This window comes from Xenopus laevis, chromosome 9_10S (genome assembly GCF_017654675.1).
Source record: "Xenopus laevis strain J_2021 chromosome 9_10S, Xenopus_laevis_v10.1, whole genome shotgun sequence".
Lineage (NCBI taxonomy): Eukaryota > Metazoa > Chordata > Amphibia > Anura > Pipidae > Xenopus > Xenopus laevis.
The window spans coordinates 113822578-113839016 of record NC_054388.1 but is presented as its reverse complement, the minus strand read 5'-3'; the positions used below and the strand labels follow the sequence as shown (position 1 = coordinate 113839016).

At 44.1% G+C, this 16439-nt stretch overlaps 1 protein-coding gene across 3 annotated transcripts in view; it reads left to right on the top strand.

Annotated features, from left to right (window-relative positions):
* taok2.S (TAO kinase 2 S homeolog) overlaps positions 1 to 16439 on the top strand; it is a 32892-nt gene extending 16453 nt beyond the window's left edge. For 2 of the 3 annotated variants that reach the window (XM_018240708.2, XM_018240709.2), the window contains exons 10-20: positions 330 to 411; positions 957 to 1124; positions 1410 to 1616; positions 2044 to 2172; positions 2307 to 2543; positions 3692 to 3820; positions 4117 to 4320; positions 4516 to 4755; positions 13708 to 13920; positions 14508 to 14690; positions 15096 to 16439. In XM_018240708.2, coding sequence (XP_018096197.1) covers positions 330 to 411; positions 957 to 1124; positions 1410 to 1616; positions 2044 to 2172; positions 2307 to 2543; positions 3692 to 3820; positions 4117 to 4320; positions 4516 to 4755; positions 13708 to 13920; positions 14508 to 14690; positions 15096 to 15638 — 2335 coding nt within the window. In that variant the 3' untranslated portion in view covers positions 15639 to 16439. Of the gene's footprint in view, positions 1 to 329; positions 412 to 956; positions 1125 to 1409; positions 1617 to 2043; positions 2173 to 2306; positions 2544 to 3691; positions 3821 to 4116; positions 4321 to 4515; positions 6909 to 13707; positions 13921 to 14507; positions 14691 to 15095 lie in introns of those variants that run through there. The other variant, XM_041578901.1, reaches the window with a different exon arrangement.

Below are 16439 nucleotides of genomic sequence, written 5' to 3'. Positions count from 1 at the left end.
ATGTTCCATGTTACAGTGTGGAGCAGTGTGAGGGTTGCATGTGTAGGTTGTTACAGGAGGCACAGGTTGTACTGGAAGGACCAATGTCCCTTTTACTCTGCATTTGTCTATAGGTAGGTAGGTAGCAGGTGAGATGTGGGAGTGCCACCTACAGGCAGTAGTAGGAACACTTAATTGCCAGACAGCATGTGTATAGGGAAGCAAATAAGGGAGTAACTTCAAACCAGAGTTCAGTCAGACAGACATTCATTGCCCCATAATGTATATTTATGTATGACAGTTGCCTCAGGAATCAGTAGCCTAAAGCCTGTGAGCCTCAATCTCTCTAGGTCTGAATATTTTCGAAACTTTGTGGATTCCTGCCTGCAGAAGATCCCCCAGGACAGACCCACCTCTGACATGCTGCTGAAGGTAAGTGGGAGTTCTAACTGTAAGAGGGTGGGGTCTGTCTATAGAGTACCCTAGTCTAGGCACTGCTGTATGTGTGAGCTACTTGTCTGTTCTCCCTCTTAGAGGAGAAGGAAGGGTTAAAACTACGTAAGCATTATCAGAAAGGTCTATATAAATACACTAGTGCTGCTCTGAGTCCTCTGTCAAAAGTAATCGCTCATTTCATACCTTCTATTGTGTACTCATGGGCTTCTGTATCAGACTTCCTGTTTAAACCTCCAGGGCTAGGGCTTGAGCATGCTCAGTTTGCTTCTTTTCCCCCTCTCTCCTGTAATTTGAGCTCAGATGAGCAATCAGGAAGAGACTCGGACAGGAAGTGATGGCACATCAAGCTAATATGGCAGCTGCTATTCTAAACAAGCAGAGACTGTTTAGGTATGTCTAGAGCTGTTTAGGTATGGAAAAGCATTTTAAAAGCACTGTTCTGGCAAATCTTTTGACAATAAACTGCCTTGGTAGCTTTCCTTCTCCTTGAAGAACTTTAATTTGTCCCATCTTGTTCCCAGCACCGATTCCTACAAAGGGAGCGCCCACAGACCGTCATCATGGAGCTGATCCAACGCACAAAGGATGCTGTGAGAGAGCTGGATAATCTGCAGTACCGCAAAATGAAGAAAATCCTCTTCCAGGACACCCAGAATGGGCCAAACACAGAGACTACAGAGGAGGAGGAGGTGAGGGGAACAGCTGCAGTGGGTAAACAAGGGAGTAGATGCAGCCGGCAGTAGATGCAGCCGGCAGTAGAGAGCAGCCGGCAGTAGAGAGCAGCCGGCAGTAGAGAGCAGCCGGCAGTAGAGAGCAGCCGGCAGTAGAGAGCAGCCGGCAGTAAAGAGCAGCCGGCAGTAGAGAGCAGCCGGCAGTAGATACAAAAGGGATTTGATTTTGATGGTATGTGAGGCTTTGAGTACCCACCAAACTCAGGGAAAGGTAGGCTAATAATATGTTACCTATATCCCCAGGAGGCAGAACAGTTCTTACACTGCACGGGCACCATAACCAGCATGGAAAGCAGCCAATCAGTGCCAAGCATGTCCATCAGCGCCAGCAGCCAGAGCAGCTCCGTCAACAGCCTCGCTGATGCTTCTGATGACAGTGGAGAAATGGCAATGATGCAGGAGGGGGAGCACACAGTGACGTCCAACAGCTCCGTCATTCATCGCCTTCCGGTAACTATCAGACTCCGCTGTGTTTGTATGGAGTTAAGTGACAAGTTATGTGTGTCCTCTACAAACGACTGTCCCCTCCCCATAGCTTCTGTCTGCTGTTTTCAGTGCCCGGGTGTATATACAGTATAGTAGGGTTGCACCACTATTTGGGATTCGGCCGAATCCTTTGTGAAAGATTTGGCCAAATACAGAATCCAAATCCTAATTTGAATATGCAAATTAGGTCTGGGAAAGGAATAGGAAAAATAATTTTTTTTACTTCCTTGTTTTGTGATGAAAAGTCATGATTTCCCTTCCACAAGGATTCGGCCTAATCCTACTGAAAAAGGCCAAATCCTGGATTTGGTGCATCCCTAATATATATTATCTGTTGCTCATTGTGAATCCTTTTTCCTTCACGGCTCATATGTATCTTGCCCATTGCCAGGCACATGATAATATATATGATGATCCGTATCAGCCAGAGATGGAAGCCCAGCAGTCCTCATCTGCAGCCCGGCGCAGGGCATATTGCCGCAACCGTGACCATTTTGCCACTATCAGAACAGCGTCCCTGGTAAGTTATTATTCTGAGAGAGGAGAATCAGGTCTTGGTGCTCTCCTCTGCTTTACAACTTCTTCTGACCTCTCCTGTAATCCTTCCTTTGGCTTTTCACCGCTCACTGGCCTCTCCCTCTGCACAACCTCCAGGTAACGAGACAGATCCAGGAACATGAGCAGGACTCGGCACTGAGAGAGCAGATGTCTGGCTACAAACGCATGCGACGACAGCACCAGAAGCAGCTGATGGCTTTGGAGAACAAGCTGAAATCAGAACTGGATGAGCACCAGCAACGCTTAGACAAAGAGCTGGAGGCTCATCGGAGCAACTTTTCTGCCGAGAATGAAAAGCTATCTAAGAAGCACCAGGCCATCTTCGAGAAGGAGGTAGAGAAGGAAATATTCGACTGGGACAGAGGAGAGGGAGGTGGATGGTGGAGGCAAAGTTAAAATATGCAGTCCTAATTTACATGTTATGAGGTGATTGATAATAATGGCTTTGTGGGTGTGGGAAGTACAGAGAATTGGGAACTGTAGAATAATTTGTACAGTAGTGATGTGAGGGTTCTGGGCTAGCCATGTACAATGGTTTTTACCTACCTTCAGGCATGGGATTGGCTGGTCATAGACTAAACCACTAGCAGCTTCCAGTGATGTAATTGCCCCTAACCTGCCACATCTGATGTCCTCACAGGGGTGGGTTGTTTGCAGGTTTCATAATATTTAAAGGGGAACTCCACAAAAACATAAGCTTTTTTGAAAAGGAAACATAATTCCAAGCAACTTTGCAAAATACATCAATTAAAAAATATGCAGACTTTTCATGATTTTTAATGGTTTCTGACAGTTCCCTAAGCCTAGCCCCCTGCTCTCCTGCTAATCTGTCTGACTACTTTGCTGAGCTGGCCGACTACTGTTACTTTGTATCAACAGCCATCTGTCCTCAGCCTGCATCCTCCAAACCCCACAATTCCCTACATGATTTCAATAAGGAACAGAACATCATAGTGCAATGCATTGTGGGTTATGTAGTTCCTGCATGCTGTCTGTAAGCTGTGGAGAAGTTGTTATAATGTGTAACATCAGTGTTTAGTCCCTCCTTCCCTGCCAGGATTTCAAATGATGCAGAAAGAGAGGAATTGTTAGACAGCTGGATTTCAGCATAGAAAATGCCATTTATTCATACTTTTTAAAGAAACGGTTAATTGTGATGGGTATATTAGGGGTTTCTGAGTTATGTGGGCCTCTTTATCAAATTTTGGTTTGGAAGCCAGAGTTCCCCTTTAAACATTTTGGCTAGCTTGGAAAGGATTAGGTTCATGTTGCAATATTCCTGCCAATTCATAACTATTGTACAGGTCTGCACCATGTCATAAGGGAAGGAGCTGATGAGTGGAGTGTATAATAAGTGTGACTGGGAGTGGCCACACGAGCAGATTCGGGGAGATTAGTCACCAGGCAAATGAGGTCAGGAGAAGCAAGAAATTTAGTCTCTGAGTCTAACCGCTGATTGATTCTACCATATTATCTCCCAGGCTAAGGCAGCAATGACAGAAGAGAAGAAATTCCAGCAACATATCTTGGGCCAGCAAAAGAAAGAGCTCACTAACCTGCTCGAGAGCCAAAAACGCCAGTACAAGATCCGCAAGGAGCAGCTGAAGGAGGTAGGGGTTATACTAGGGGCAGGTATGCAGCATGGAGCTGGAATGACAATATTGCTGACTCAGGGATCAGAATTGCTGTTTGGGTATATGGACTATGTATGGTGTTTGGCATGTGCACAAGCTGCATTATAAGGGATTTAGCTTCAGCAACAACGTTGTTAGTGGATATAGTGTATAGAACTTTCATGACAAGCTGTTTAAGAAAAACTAGAAGATTAATGCACAATAATCAATGTAGTTCCCTGTTTATGGATTGCAAAACGTTCCCGGTGCATAATGTTTCCTGTTCTTCCCAGGAGTTGCAAGAGAACCAGAGCACCCCGAAAAGAGAGAAGCAGGAATGGCTGCTGAGGCAGAAGGAGAGCATGCAGCACTACCAGGCGGAGGAGGAGGCCAACCTGCTGCGCCGGCAGAGACAGTACTTTGAGTTGCAGTGCCGCCAATACAAGCGCAAAATGCTGTTGGCGCGGCACAACCTGGACCAGGATCTGCTGCGAGAGGTGAGGGAGACCTAACCAATGGGGGGGGGGCATGTCTTTGGGAAGGTGTGGGACGGTGAGAAGGGATACTTGGGAAAAGATAGAACGGGTTAGGTACTTATGGTACTTTTGGTTATCCTGAGAGGAAACTGACTTGGTAAGGAGCGGTAAGTTGGGTGATTCTTGGCTGACATTTTTGATTATCTTCTTTCTCAGGAGCTAAACAAAAAGCAGACTCAGCGGGATCTAGAGTGCGCAATGCTCCTGCGCCAGCACGAGTGCACCCAAGAGTTGGAGTTCCGCCACCTGCAGCTCCTGCAGCACACGAGGAGTGAACTCATTCGCATGCAGCACCAAACAGAACTGGGGAATCAGCTGGAGTACAACAAACGGCGAGAGCAGGAACTGCGACAGAAGCATGCAGCCGAGGTCCGACAGCAGCCCAAAAGCCTCAAAGTAAGGCCTGGGGAGGAGGAGGTGGTGGTAGAGGAGGTGGTGGAGGTAGAGGGGGGAGAGGGAGACCAGTTTAGCCTCTGTAGCTCTGAGGATGAGGAAGAGCCTGTGTACTTAGAGGTGACCCCAGAGAGAACAGAGGCAGATGGCTGCCCAGACCAGGAGGTCCCTTATTTTGAGCTGTCTTCTGAGTGGGCGCAAGAGCCTACCAACTCTCTGTGTCAAGCTCCAACACCAAATGCCTCCTCTCTGCCAAGCCATTCCCTATGTGCTGTCCTTACCCTGATAGCAGCTTCCCGCCCTTTTTGTCCTTGGTCATTACTCCCACTGCTTCTGGCTCTTCTCACCCTGTGGAGGCCAGGACCCTTGCTGGACTCTGTCCTAGTAGCTCTAGAGACACTGGGGGCCAGCCTGCTTTGCTGCTACATTATGTTGTACTGGGTCTTTGATTTGAGTCCAGCCTCCTTTCTGCTGCTGGCCCAAAGTTGTGGAGCAGTGGCTGCTCTAGCCTCAAGCTACCGGCTGCATTTATATTATGTGCCTGTTCTGGCTATAGCAGTTGGGGTATTCACATCGCCAGGTATCTTCCTTTCACTCTTCCTGGTGGCGGGCTCATTGGGAAGGCCCGCTGGGGAATGGCTGGAAGACTGGCCAAAACGAGCGCGTAGATTATGGCTCCGTGCCCTCCTGCGCTTGCCCGGGCCTCTGTTCAGAGTCCTGCAGCGATGTGGAGCAGCCGGAGAAGGTGGCCTATTCTACCTTTTCCCAAAAACCTACAAGGGTGGATTCCGAAGCCGTATCCCAGTGTTGGCTGGAGACTCCAGGTCTGTGAGTGGAGGTTGGGTTTATTGGCGTAAGAGGATTGTTAACACTCCATCAAGAATGATAAAAATGGTGAATCAGACATTAACAAAGGGCGTGCGGAGGCTGTGTGGGGTTCTCCCTCCAGCAGCCCTTATTTACATGGAGAAGATGAGGCTCCTACGAGCAGAGAGGCCCAGTAGAATTCCCAGGCTGATGAGTCAGGAGCAGCGCAGGAGGGAGGCTGACAAGTGTTGGGATCTGAGAGGGACCCCAGTGGGCAGGGGAGTCGGCAGACACAGCACAGGCAGGAGGACAAAACCGCCCAAACCATGGAGATGAGCAAAAGCTGTTCATTATCCAGTCTTAACCACTGCCTTCCATATAGTGCCTTATTAGAATGCAGTTAGGGGTCGGTCAGGAGCAGCTTACATGGGATCAAACCACTGGCAGTGTCTTCATGGGAAACACTTTTGTTCTGTCTTTTTTCCTTGTGTTACACGGGTCGAGCTGGTCTTAATCCCCAACTGCATAGATGTGACGAGTGTCCTCCGCTGTCTGACCTCTGGGGAACTGGGGCATCTATTGTATATTCTAGTGCCATACAGTACCAGTCATACCACTGTACTACCCCCAAATTACCCCCTCCACCCCCAGTACTGCAGTCACCGGCTGAAAGGTTGTATTTCTATATTGTGGCTTTGAGACTTGCCAGCCTGCTTCATTGTGATTGGTTGTTTCAGAATGACTTCATGCTGTGATTGTGTCCTGTCTCTGCTGGTGGCCTGTACACTTGTGCTTGTGTCGAGTCACTTGGGCTTGTTTCCAGTAGTGACCAATGAGTAGTGACCAATGAGTAGTGACCAATGAGTAGTGACCAGTGAGTAGTGACCAGTCAGTAGTGACCAATCAGGTGTCCTTAAAGGCTTTGTAAGTGCATGAGTGCAGAACTGGTTGGTTGGCCCCATATTTCAGTCCTAATTGTATAAGTATTGTGACTCGATAGAAATGAGGGGGGACATGAGGCACATATGGGTACAACCTTGGTTTTGCATTATTTTTCCTGGTTATATTATTTACCCTGGCTGTACAAATGTCTTTATATTTTCAACAAGCTGAGCAGACTCACTTACACCTGAACTCACACTGAATTCATTGGTCACTTTCCAGCTGGCTTTTTTATTGGCCAGATTCTTCAGTATGGTTCACCTTTAAATTAACTTTTAGTATTTTATAGAATGCCAATTCAAAGTAGCTTCAATTGGTGCTCATTATTTTATTTATCATTTTTTTTAAATATTTGCTGCCTTCTTCTGACTCTTTCCAGCTCTCAAATGGGGGTCACTGACCCCATCTACAAAACAAATGCTCTGTAAGGCTACACATTTATTGTTAAAGCAACTTTTTTATTACTCATCTTTCTATTCAGGCCTTTCATATTCCAGTATCTTATTCAAATCAATGCATGGTTGGTAGGGTCATTTGGACCCTAGCAACCACTGTTGCAATTGCAAACTGTAGAGCTGCTGAATAAAAAGCTAAATAACTCAAAAACCATAAATAATAAAAAATGAAAACCAATTGCAAATTGTCTCAGAATATCACTCTCTACATCATGCTAAAAGTTAACTGAAATGTGAACAACCCCTTTTATTATATTCCAGTTTTTTATTCAAATCAATGCATGGTTGCTAGGGTTTTGGACTCTAGCAACCAGATACTAAATAAAAAGCTAAATAAATTTTCTCGGATTTTACATAATTTTTTGCAGTCCCTGAAAAAAAAAGTAAAATGGAAGGGGGGGGGGGCTTTTTACTGTGGTGCAATAATGTCAGGTAAATATGGCAGTTGTAGGTGACAGTGCTGTACAGAGGGAGCCTGTTTAATGGTTTGTTATTGCCCCTAATTGGTCACTTTATGCTGCCTTGTGCCTATTCTACTGGTGCACTGAGGGGCCAATGTATTTTCATTAGGGATGCACCGAATCCACTATTTGGGATTCTGCCGAATCCTTGGTGAAAGATTCGGCCGAATCCTTGGTGAAAGATTTGGCCGAATACTGAACCGATTCCGAATCCTATTTTGCAAATTAGGGGCAGGAAAAAGAGGAAAAAAATCTTCTATGTGACGAAAAAAGTCATGTGATTTCCCTACCCACCCTAATTTACATATGCAAATTAGGATTTGGTTTGGCCAGGCACAGGGATTCGGCAGAATCCTGGCCGAATCCCAAACCGAATCCTGGATTTGGTGCATCCCTAATATTAATTTTCTCTTGGACTTGTTCTTAATAAAAATATTATGAAGTCACTAAAATGAGAGGGGCCTCTTGTTATGTGAAGCTGCAGCAATTTCTCCCCATTACCCCCAGACTTATGATACACATTGAACTTTCCCTTTACCCAAGTCATTAGCTATGCTCCCTGTTAACCCATTACAAACCAGGGTAGATAAGCTTGGACTTAACCCAAATGGTGTGACACAGACCAGCGGGAGCCGTACTTAAAGGGGCAGTTCTAATCACATGCCAGGACTTTTTTTTCAACTGGTATTTATAAGTTTACATTTCTTACTGTTTTTAAATGTATCTGTTTAATCCTCCTGCCTCTGGTAGTAACTCAGTAAGGTGGGTCTCCAGCCTGCCAAGCTGTTTCATTTTGATACCAAATTAGAAACCAGGAAAAAAATCAGGAAAGGATCATTACTATTTAAACATACTATGTGTTGTTTAAGGGTCAGGGCACATGGGCAGATTCGGAGACATTAGTTGCCCGGCGACAAATCTCCCCGAACTGGCTTCCCGCCGGCTAAAATGTAAATCACTGCGGGATGGCACTTGGATCCATTGTTTTCCAATGTCACACAAAGTTTCCTCGTCAGGCGACTTTGGAAAACGAATCGCGATTTACATTTTAGCTGGCGGGGAGGCAGTTCGGGGAGATTAGTCGCCTTGAAGAAGAGGAGATTTTTAGTTGCATTTACAAATTTACTGTTAATATGAATGATTTTTGTTCCAACAGCGCCACCTGCTGGTCAGTTTCCCACCAGTCTGACCACCAAGTAGTCAAGGAAGTTGTCAGGAGAAAGAAAGAGGCTGATGTTCTTCTGCTTAGAAAAACAATTAGAAACCTTTCTCAAATCTTTCCTAAGCAGAAGAACATCAGAGCAGCCTCTTTCTTTCTCCTGACAACTTCCTTGACTACTTGGTGGTCAGACTGGTGGGAAACTGACCAGCAGGTGGCGCTGTTGGAACAAAATTCATTCATATTAACAGTACATGTATCCCTTAATATCTTGGAGTAAATAAATAATGAATGTAAATGACAAAAGTACTTTGAATATCACCCTCATCAATTTTACACTGACTTTTATTTTAAAGATTTATTTATCCTTTAAGAATGTTTGCACTTTTCATTATGGCTCTTGTTTTTTCCTGCCCATATGTTGAGAACATGTTGGTGGCAGCAAGTTTTTCTGGGTGTCAGGAGCTGATGAAGGGGGCAGTGTCTGTATAAAACGTATGTGTTTATATTGTATCAGGTGTAGGAACATGCACATTACTGCGTGACTTCACACTTGGTCCCATGCCCAGTTCCACCTGTGTTTGGGAGGGACCTTTACTGCACTATTGGGATTGGTCTGACTAGGACGGCCAATAGCATGCATCTGTTTGACAACCCATGATTTAAAGATTGGCTTTCCATTGGTGTCTGCTGCAACATTTGTTGGCAGCTCTAAGCATTGCGGTTGTTACTGTTGGTTGCCAATCAAATGCACCATCTAATTACATTGACACCTAATGGGCGTTTTGGGTAATGACAACCAGCTTCTGAGCTTTTAAATCCAAGCGTTGGTTCCTGTCAGTTTAGGAATATCCATTAACCCTTTCTATGCCAGAGACCAGCCTCCCCCCCCACCACCAAGAAAATGCAGGTAAAAAAAAACCAAAACAAAACACATTTTTTTGTGGTATTTCACCGTATGTTTTTGTTTTATTTTAGTCTTTTGTACATAATCCTGCAATTTCTGTATCATTTCCTATATTTATTTTGTCCCCTCCCTGCACACTGTATAGGCTGCTGACATTTGTTATTGATCAACATGAAGATATATATGGAATTGCATTTAACCCCCCTGCTGCCAGACCCCCTGCACACTGGCCAGTAAGAGGTTAAATAGACTTGCATATATATATATATATATATGTGTTCCTTGCCATCTTTTCGTTATTTGTCCCAATGTAAATAAGGCTTCTTTTTGTGTTTGTGTTTTGTTTTGTTTTTTTTTGTTTTTTTTGTAATAAACGTCTGAATTGAATTTGACCTCATCCCAGTGTCTTTCATTTATTTCTGTTTTATCACCATCTGTCTGGCATGGGGCTTCCCCCAGCAGTAGCCTGACTGTCTCTCCTGAGCAAGGAAAGGGTTAATGGTTTGCTGATTGGCCAAGAGATCATATGAATGGGTAATATAGGCGCTTGCCAGTGGTTGTGCTGGGAGTGGGGTGCGGGTTAGGTTTGTGTCTCCATCTGTGTGAGTCTGGTTAGCTGGACAGAACACTAATACAGGTATAGGTACAAGCCACAGGCTGGTTACTGGTAGGGGTATAGGCACAGGCTGGGCACTGGTAGGGGTATAGGCACAAGCCGTAGGCTGGGCATTGGTAGGGGTATAGGTAGGGATGCACTGAATCCAGGATTCGGTTCGGGATTCGGCCTTTTTCAGCAGGATTTGGCCAAATCCTTCTGCCTGGCCAAACCAAATCCAAATCCTAATTTGCATATGCAAATTAGGGGTGGGAAGGGAAATTGCGTGACTTTTGGACACAAGGACATAAAATGTTTTTCCTCTTCCCCCTAATTTGGTTCGGATTCAGTTCGGTATTTAGCCAAATCTTTCACAAAGGATTCGGGGGTTTGGCCAAATCCAAAATAGTGGATTTGGTGCATCCCTAGGTATAGTTACTGGTAGCGGTATAGACACAGGCTGGGCACTGATAAATGTAGATGCATATGGGTGGCCACTGGGACAGGTATGCACACTGAAAAATCTAAGAAAAACTTTTAATGTTATGATATTCAGCTGGTGGCCAAGGTGGGATTGTGGGATGAAAAGAAAGAGAATTGATTAGGGAGGGACAGAGGGATAGGATTGGGAGCCAAGGAGAGATGGCTAAAAGTTCTCAGAAGTGTGATTATCAAGTGTGATTATCAAGTGTGATTATCAAGTGTGATTATCAAGGTTAGACATTAGGTGAAGATGGGATGGAAATATTGGTGGGAAGTTGCAGAGGAGAGAGAAGTTGTAGCTGTTTACAAGTGGAGAGTGGCTGAGTGGGAGATAATGCCAGTTAGAGACTTGTGAGTTGAGTGAGTACAGATGACGTTGGAGAAGGTGGGAAACACATGTTAGATTTAAAGGACAAGGAAAGTCTAGAATAAATTAAGGCTAGAAATGCTGTATTTTGTATAATAAACATAAACATGAACTTACTGCACCACAAGCCTAATCAAACAAATGATTTATGCTTTCAAAGTTGGCCGTCATCTTGTAACTTTGTTATACATTTTTGCAAGACTAAGACTAAGTGCACATGCTCAGTGTGGTCTGGGCTGCTTAGGGATCATCATAAACAAAGCTGCTTGAGTTCTGCATGGCTGGGAAGTAAGGCGGGGGCTCCCCCTGCTGTACATAAGTATGATTGTTTCCCTGCTCAGCAGTTAGGGACCGTCTGACAATTCCTATCCACAGCAGTAAATGGAGAATTTCACTGCATACAGTCAGGTTTCTTATAAAAACAGTACACATTTTTTAATTAAAGTATATTGGAGATAGGTTTCTTTTTCATTAAAGAAAGTAAAAATGGGATTGTATTTTTTTGCCTTTCCTTGTCCTTTAACGTAGTAAGTTAGGTTGAAAAAAGACACATGTCCATTAAGTTCAACCCTTTAAGTCTGTATATGACCTGCCTAATTGATAGTTGATCCAGAGGAAGATGAAAAACTGTTTGAGGTAGTTGATGCAGGGATTGGCAGACCGGGAAAGAGCAGTAAGTAAGGGGCACAGTGAGATTTAGTGCATTACAGAAGTCTACTCCATCTGTGTCTGAGTCTGGAGACAGCATAGGGGCTGGAGCAGGTACAGTATGGAGGGGGTTCAGCCAGGATTTTGCCAATTCCAGCATGTGCCTGGCCAAATCCAATCCTGATCATTTTTTATTTTAATCTTAAATTTCCTTATTTTGCATATGCCAAAACATTCATAAAAGATTGAGGATTCACCTAATAACAAAATAATACATCCCTGGTAAACAAATCCCCGTGCAGCAAACAATATGTTCTACGTCACATACATTGGGGGGCTTAAACCCTACATATAGAACATACGTATTACCCTGTAAAAAAAAAAAAAACCCTGGCATGGATTGGTCAGTAGAAGTAATATGAAGACCGTTCCAACTGCCAGCCATAAAGTGACAGAGAGGGGCAGGGTGATGGGGAACTGATTCTATTTATTTATTATACTCATTCTATTTATTTCCATCAGATGCAACTCATGTTAGATTTGTAACTAGTGCAGTTGAGCACAACCAGTCAAACATGCCCAGGACAGGGAAACAGAGGAAATTAGGAGGTTGATGTAGTTCAGCAACAGCCGAGGTAGCCCAGTCTGATATCTGGGTAACTTATTCTAGCATGTAATAACATCTTAAAAGGATAGTGATGTAGTAAGAATGTTCTATAGCATTCATCTCACCTTTTTACTGTGTCTCCCCTGCAGCCTTTGTTACTGAACTGTCACAGCTCCTGCCACTATTTTCCCGGAGGCTTAAAGGGGTGGTTCACCTTTATGTTAACTTTTAGTATGTAATAGTATGGCTATTTCTAAGCAACATTTTAACTGGCTTCATATTTTTCATTGTTTTTCTAATTATTTGTTTTCGTCTCCTGTCTCTCTAAGGGGGGGGGGGGGGTGTCACTGACCCAAGCTAAAAAACCAAATGCTCTGTGAGGCTACAATTTGTTAATGCTACTTTTTGTTACTCATCTTTCTATTCAGGCCCTTTCCTATTCATATTCCAGTCTCTTATTCAAATCAATTCATGGTTGCTAGGGGAATTTCTACCCTTGCAACCTGATTGCTGAAGTTGCAAACTGAAGAGCAGCGGAATAAAAAGGCAAATAACTCATAAACTACAAAGAATACAACATCCCTCTCTACATCATACTAAAAGTTAATTTTAAGGTTAACAACCCCTTTAAATGAAAACCCTCAAAATGAATACTTAATAACAGACAGTTTATATCAAATTAAATTTGAAAGAATCTTAACAAACTGAAATATATATTTAAGTAAATATTGCCCTTTTACATCTCTTGCCTTGAAGCAACATTTAGTGATGGTCTGTGTGCTGCCTCAGAGATCACCTGACCAGAAATACTGCAGCTCTAACTGTAACAGGAAGAAGTGAGGAAGCAAAAGACAGAACTCTGTCTGCTAATTGGCTCATGTGACCTAACATGTATGGTTTGTTGGTATGTTTGTGAGTACAGTGAATCCTACGATCCCAGGGGGCGGCCCTTATTTTTTAAAATGGCAATTTTCTATTTATGATTACCCAATGGCATATACTACTAAAAAAGTATATTATTATGAAAATGGTTTATTTACAGGAGGCAGGTTTTTACATATGAGCTGTTTTATGCAATATCTTTTTGTAGTTTGGGGGGTATAGTTTTCCTTTAACTATTTGAATTTAGCCCCACTGTCCAAGCCTGATGGCAGGTTGCAACAAAGTGGAGGCAGAAGCTGTGCCTGTGAGTGACTGATTGTTGAGGGGCCGCAGGGAGGCAATAGGGCACAATACAAATGTGAGCCTATCACTGGGTCACTCCTCACTACATGAGGGACATAGAAGAAAAAAAGCTGGGCGGAGAACAATGGAGTCTTCTGCAAACTTGAAACTGCCAGCTGAGCCAGTGTCTACCTCATAGAACCTACAGATGAGAAAGCTAGGCACAGACAGGGGAAAAGGCATAGATACAGGCAAAAGAGTAGACACTTAATGGTTTGATTTACTTGCTGTTTATCTACCTGTTCCACTTTGTCTCCATTGGTTCACTTCTCTTCCTTTCCTTTTTCCTCATGCTTAAAGTCGAAGGAGCTGCAGATAAAGCGCCAGTTCCAAGACACGTGCAAGATCCAGACCCGGCAGTACAAAGCTTTGCGCAATCACCTGCTGGAAACGACCCCTAAGAGTGAACACAAGAGCATCCTGAAGAGGTTGAAGGATGAGCAGACACGCAAACTGGCTATCCTGGCTGAGCAGTATGATCACAGCATCAATGAGATGCTCTCCACCCAGGCTGTAAGTATCACCCTACCCATAGCACTAAATGATCTCCCCAGTATATTATCTTTTCATCCCTTGAGTCAATGCCCTTTTTTATACAGAACTTTATTTGCTTTAGTAGCCACAGAATGACACTGCCCAGAATTAGACAACTTGTTATCTACAAAGACCCCAAGATCCTTCTCATTTAAGGAAACTCCCAACACATTGCCATTTAGTGTATAACTTGCATTTATATTATTTTTGCCAAAGTGCATAACCTGCATTTATCAACATTGAACCTCATTTTCCAGTTTGCTGCCCAGTTTTCCAATTAAATCACATAAAAAAAAAAAAATTATTTATTTTCTGGCATGGTCCTTGTCTCATTCCTATCATAAACCTTATGTCTTATTCCTCGAAATAGACACTTTTACGTCCTTCCTGGACCCAGTTCCAATCCCATCAGACATAATTTCCTGCTTCTCTTCCCATCAGAAACCCTTATTTATTATATACCATTGACAATGTTCTAGTGGTTAAGTGCAGAAAAATTCGAACTTGTTATATTCCTGCACATGAGATGGTTTAGAAGGTGGTGACTCTGCCCTTCTGTTCCCCAGTTGCGCCTGGATGAGACCCAAGAAGCAGAATACCAAGAACTTCGGATCCAGCTGCAGAAAGAACTGGAACTCCTGAATGCCTATCAAAGTAAGATCAAGATCCACACGGAGGCCCAACATGAGCGCGAGCTAAAAGAGCTGGAGCAACGAGTGTCGATTCGCAGAGCGCTTCTAGAACAGAGGGTAGGTTGGAAACCTTCATCCTAAGGTGTAGCTTTGTTTCAGAAGTCACAGTGAGAATTTCTGTACCACTGAAAGCAGCAACTCCTAATATATATATATATATATATATATATATATATATATATATATATATATAGATACATACATATATACATATACACATATATACATACAGTATACATGCTACCAGCCGCCAAACCTCCACCAGCCTGTTTTACCCATTGATATTAGAACCGAAAAGGAATTCACTTCCATGGATAAATTGGACTTCTTGTTTGACCTCTTGTGGCTCCATGTAAATATAACTCGGGTCACCGAAAAGTAGGAGTCTAGTAAAACTCCCAGTGTACCACTGTCATTTTTGGTGTTGCGCAACCTAACCTTGATACGCCTTGTCTTTTACAGATAGAGGAAGAAATGCTGGCCCTGCAGACCGAGCGCTCAGAGCGAATCCGGAGCCTCCTAGAGAGACAAGCCCGAGAAATTGAAGCTTTCGACTCAGAGAGCATGCGGCTTGGATTCAGCAACATGGCCTTGACAGGCATCCCTGCTGAGGCCTTCAACCAAGGCTACCAAGCACCTCCTCCTGGATGGCCATCCCGCCCAGTTCCCCGCAGCGGCTCTCACTGGAGCCATGGGGTTCAAAACACGGGTGCTCCTCAACTCTGGCGTCAACCTACCTTGCTTGCTCCACCCTCTGCTTCCTGGGGACTGCACCACCCTGGTTCCTTATCCTCTTCGTCTGTTCTAGCCTCCTCTTCTTCCTCTTCTTCTTCCTCTGCCTCTCCATCGTCCTCTTCAAGTGGCCGGCCTGGGCTCCTGCTGCTTCGCAATAGCCCCCAGCCACTTCGGAGAGGGGGCTCTGGGGGTCCTTCAGAGGCAGGCCTGAGTCGTAGCACCAGTGTCACCTCCCAGCTCTCGAATGGCTCCCATCTATCCTATTCCTGAGCCACTACAGCCAAAGGGAGCTTTCCAAGCCTGTACCCCATACTACACTCCAGGAGCAAACACTCCCCTTCTGTTGTTCTGTTCCCTTCTACCTCCATTGCTCCCCTTTAGCCCCATTTTCTTTGGTATTTCTCTTCCAGCACATGAGCTCTATATTTTATGCCCTCATTACAGTTCAATTTCTCCAGCAACCCCCACCCCCCAGCAATAACCCACTGCCCAAACTTCCAGCCCTAGATTTGCCCGACTCCTATCTTTAGTATTGTTTCATGGTCCCCAAAACCGTATTATCTGCCACTGCTTGACCTGTTCAGTGCCAAAAGATCCTCCTCAGCTGCTCTTGTGGCACTGGCTCCAGTTAAGCGCATATATCATTTTTGTTTTTTTATTCCCTTTTATGATATGTTGAGTCGCTGTATTATTTTAATGATGTTGTCACTGGGTTTTCTGATGGGCGGTTGTGAGTCTGTGTGTAATTGTGCGTATGTGAGAGGCTGAGTGTGTGTTAGTTTCTTTTTTTTTTTTTAAATAGGAAACAAAATGTAAAAAAAAAAAAAAATACAACAAACTATTAAGGAATGTATTAAAAATAAAAACTACTTAATATCCCCTCTTCAAGGGGGGTCCCAGGGGCCCTTGAGGTCACTTTTTTCCCCCTTTTTGTTAAAAGCGGAAAGCTTGAGAAGGGCGGGGAAAGTTGGAATCTCGTGCTCAGTTTTCTGCAGATGCAGAAGGACGTGTTAAACCACAGAGACTTTATAGCACATGGAAAATGTTGGAAATTAAAGGGTTAAACTGGAA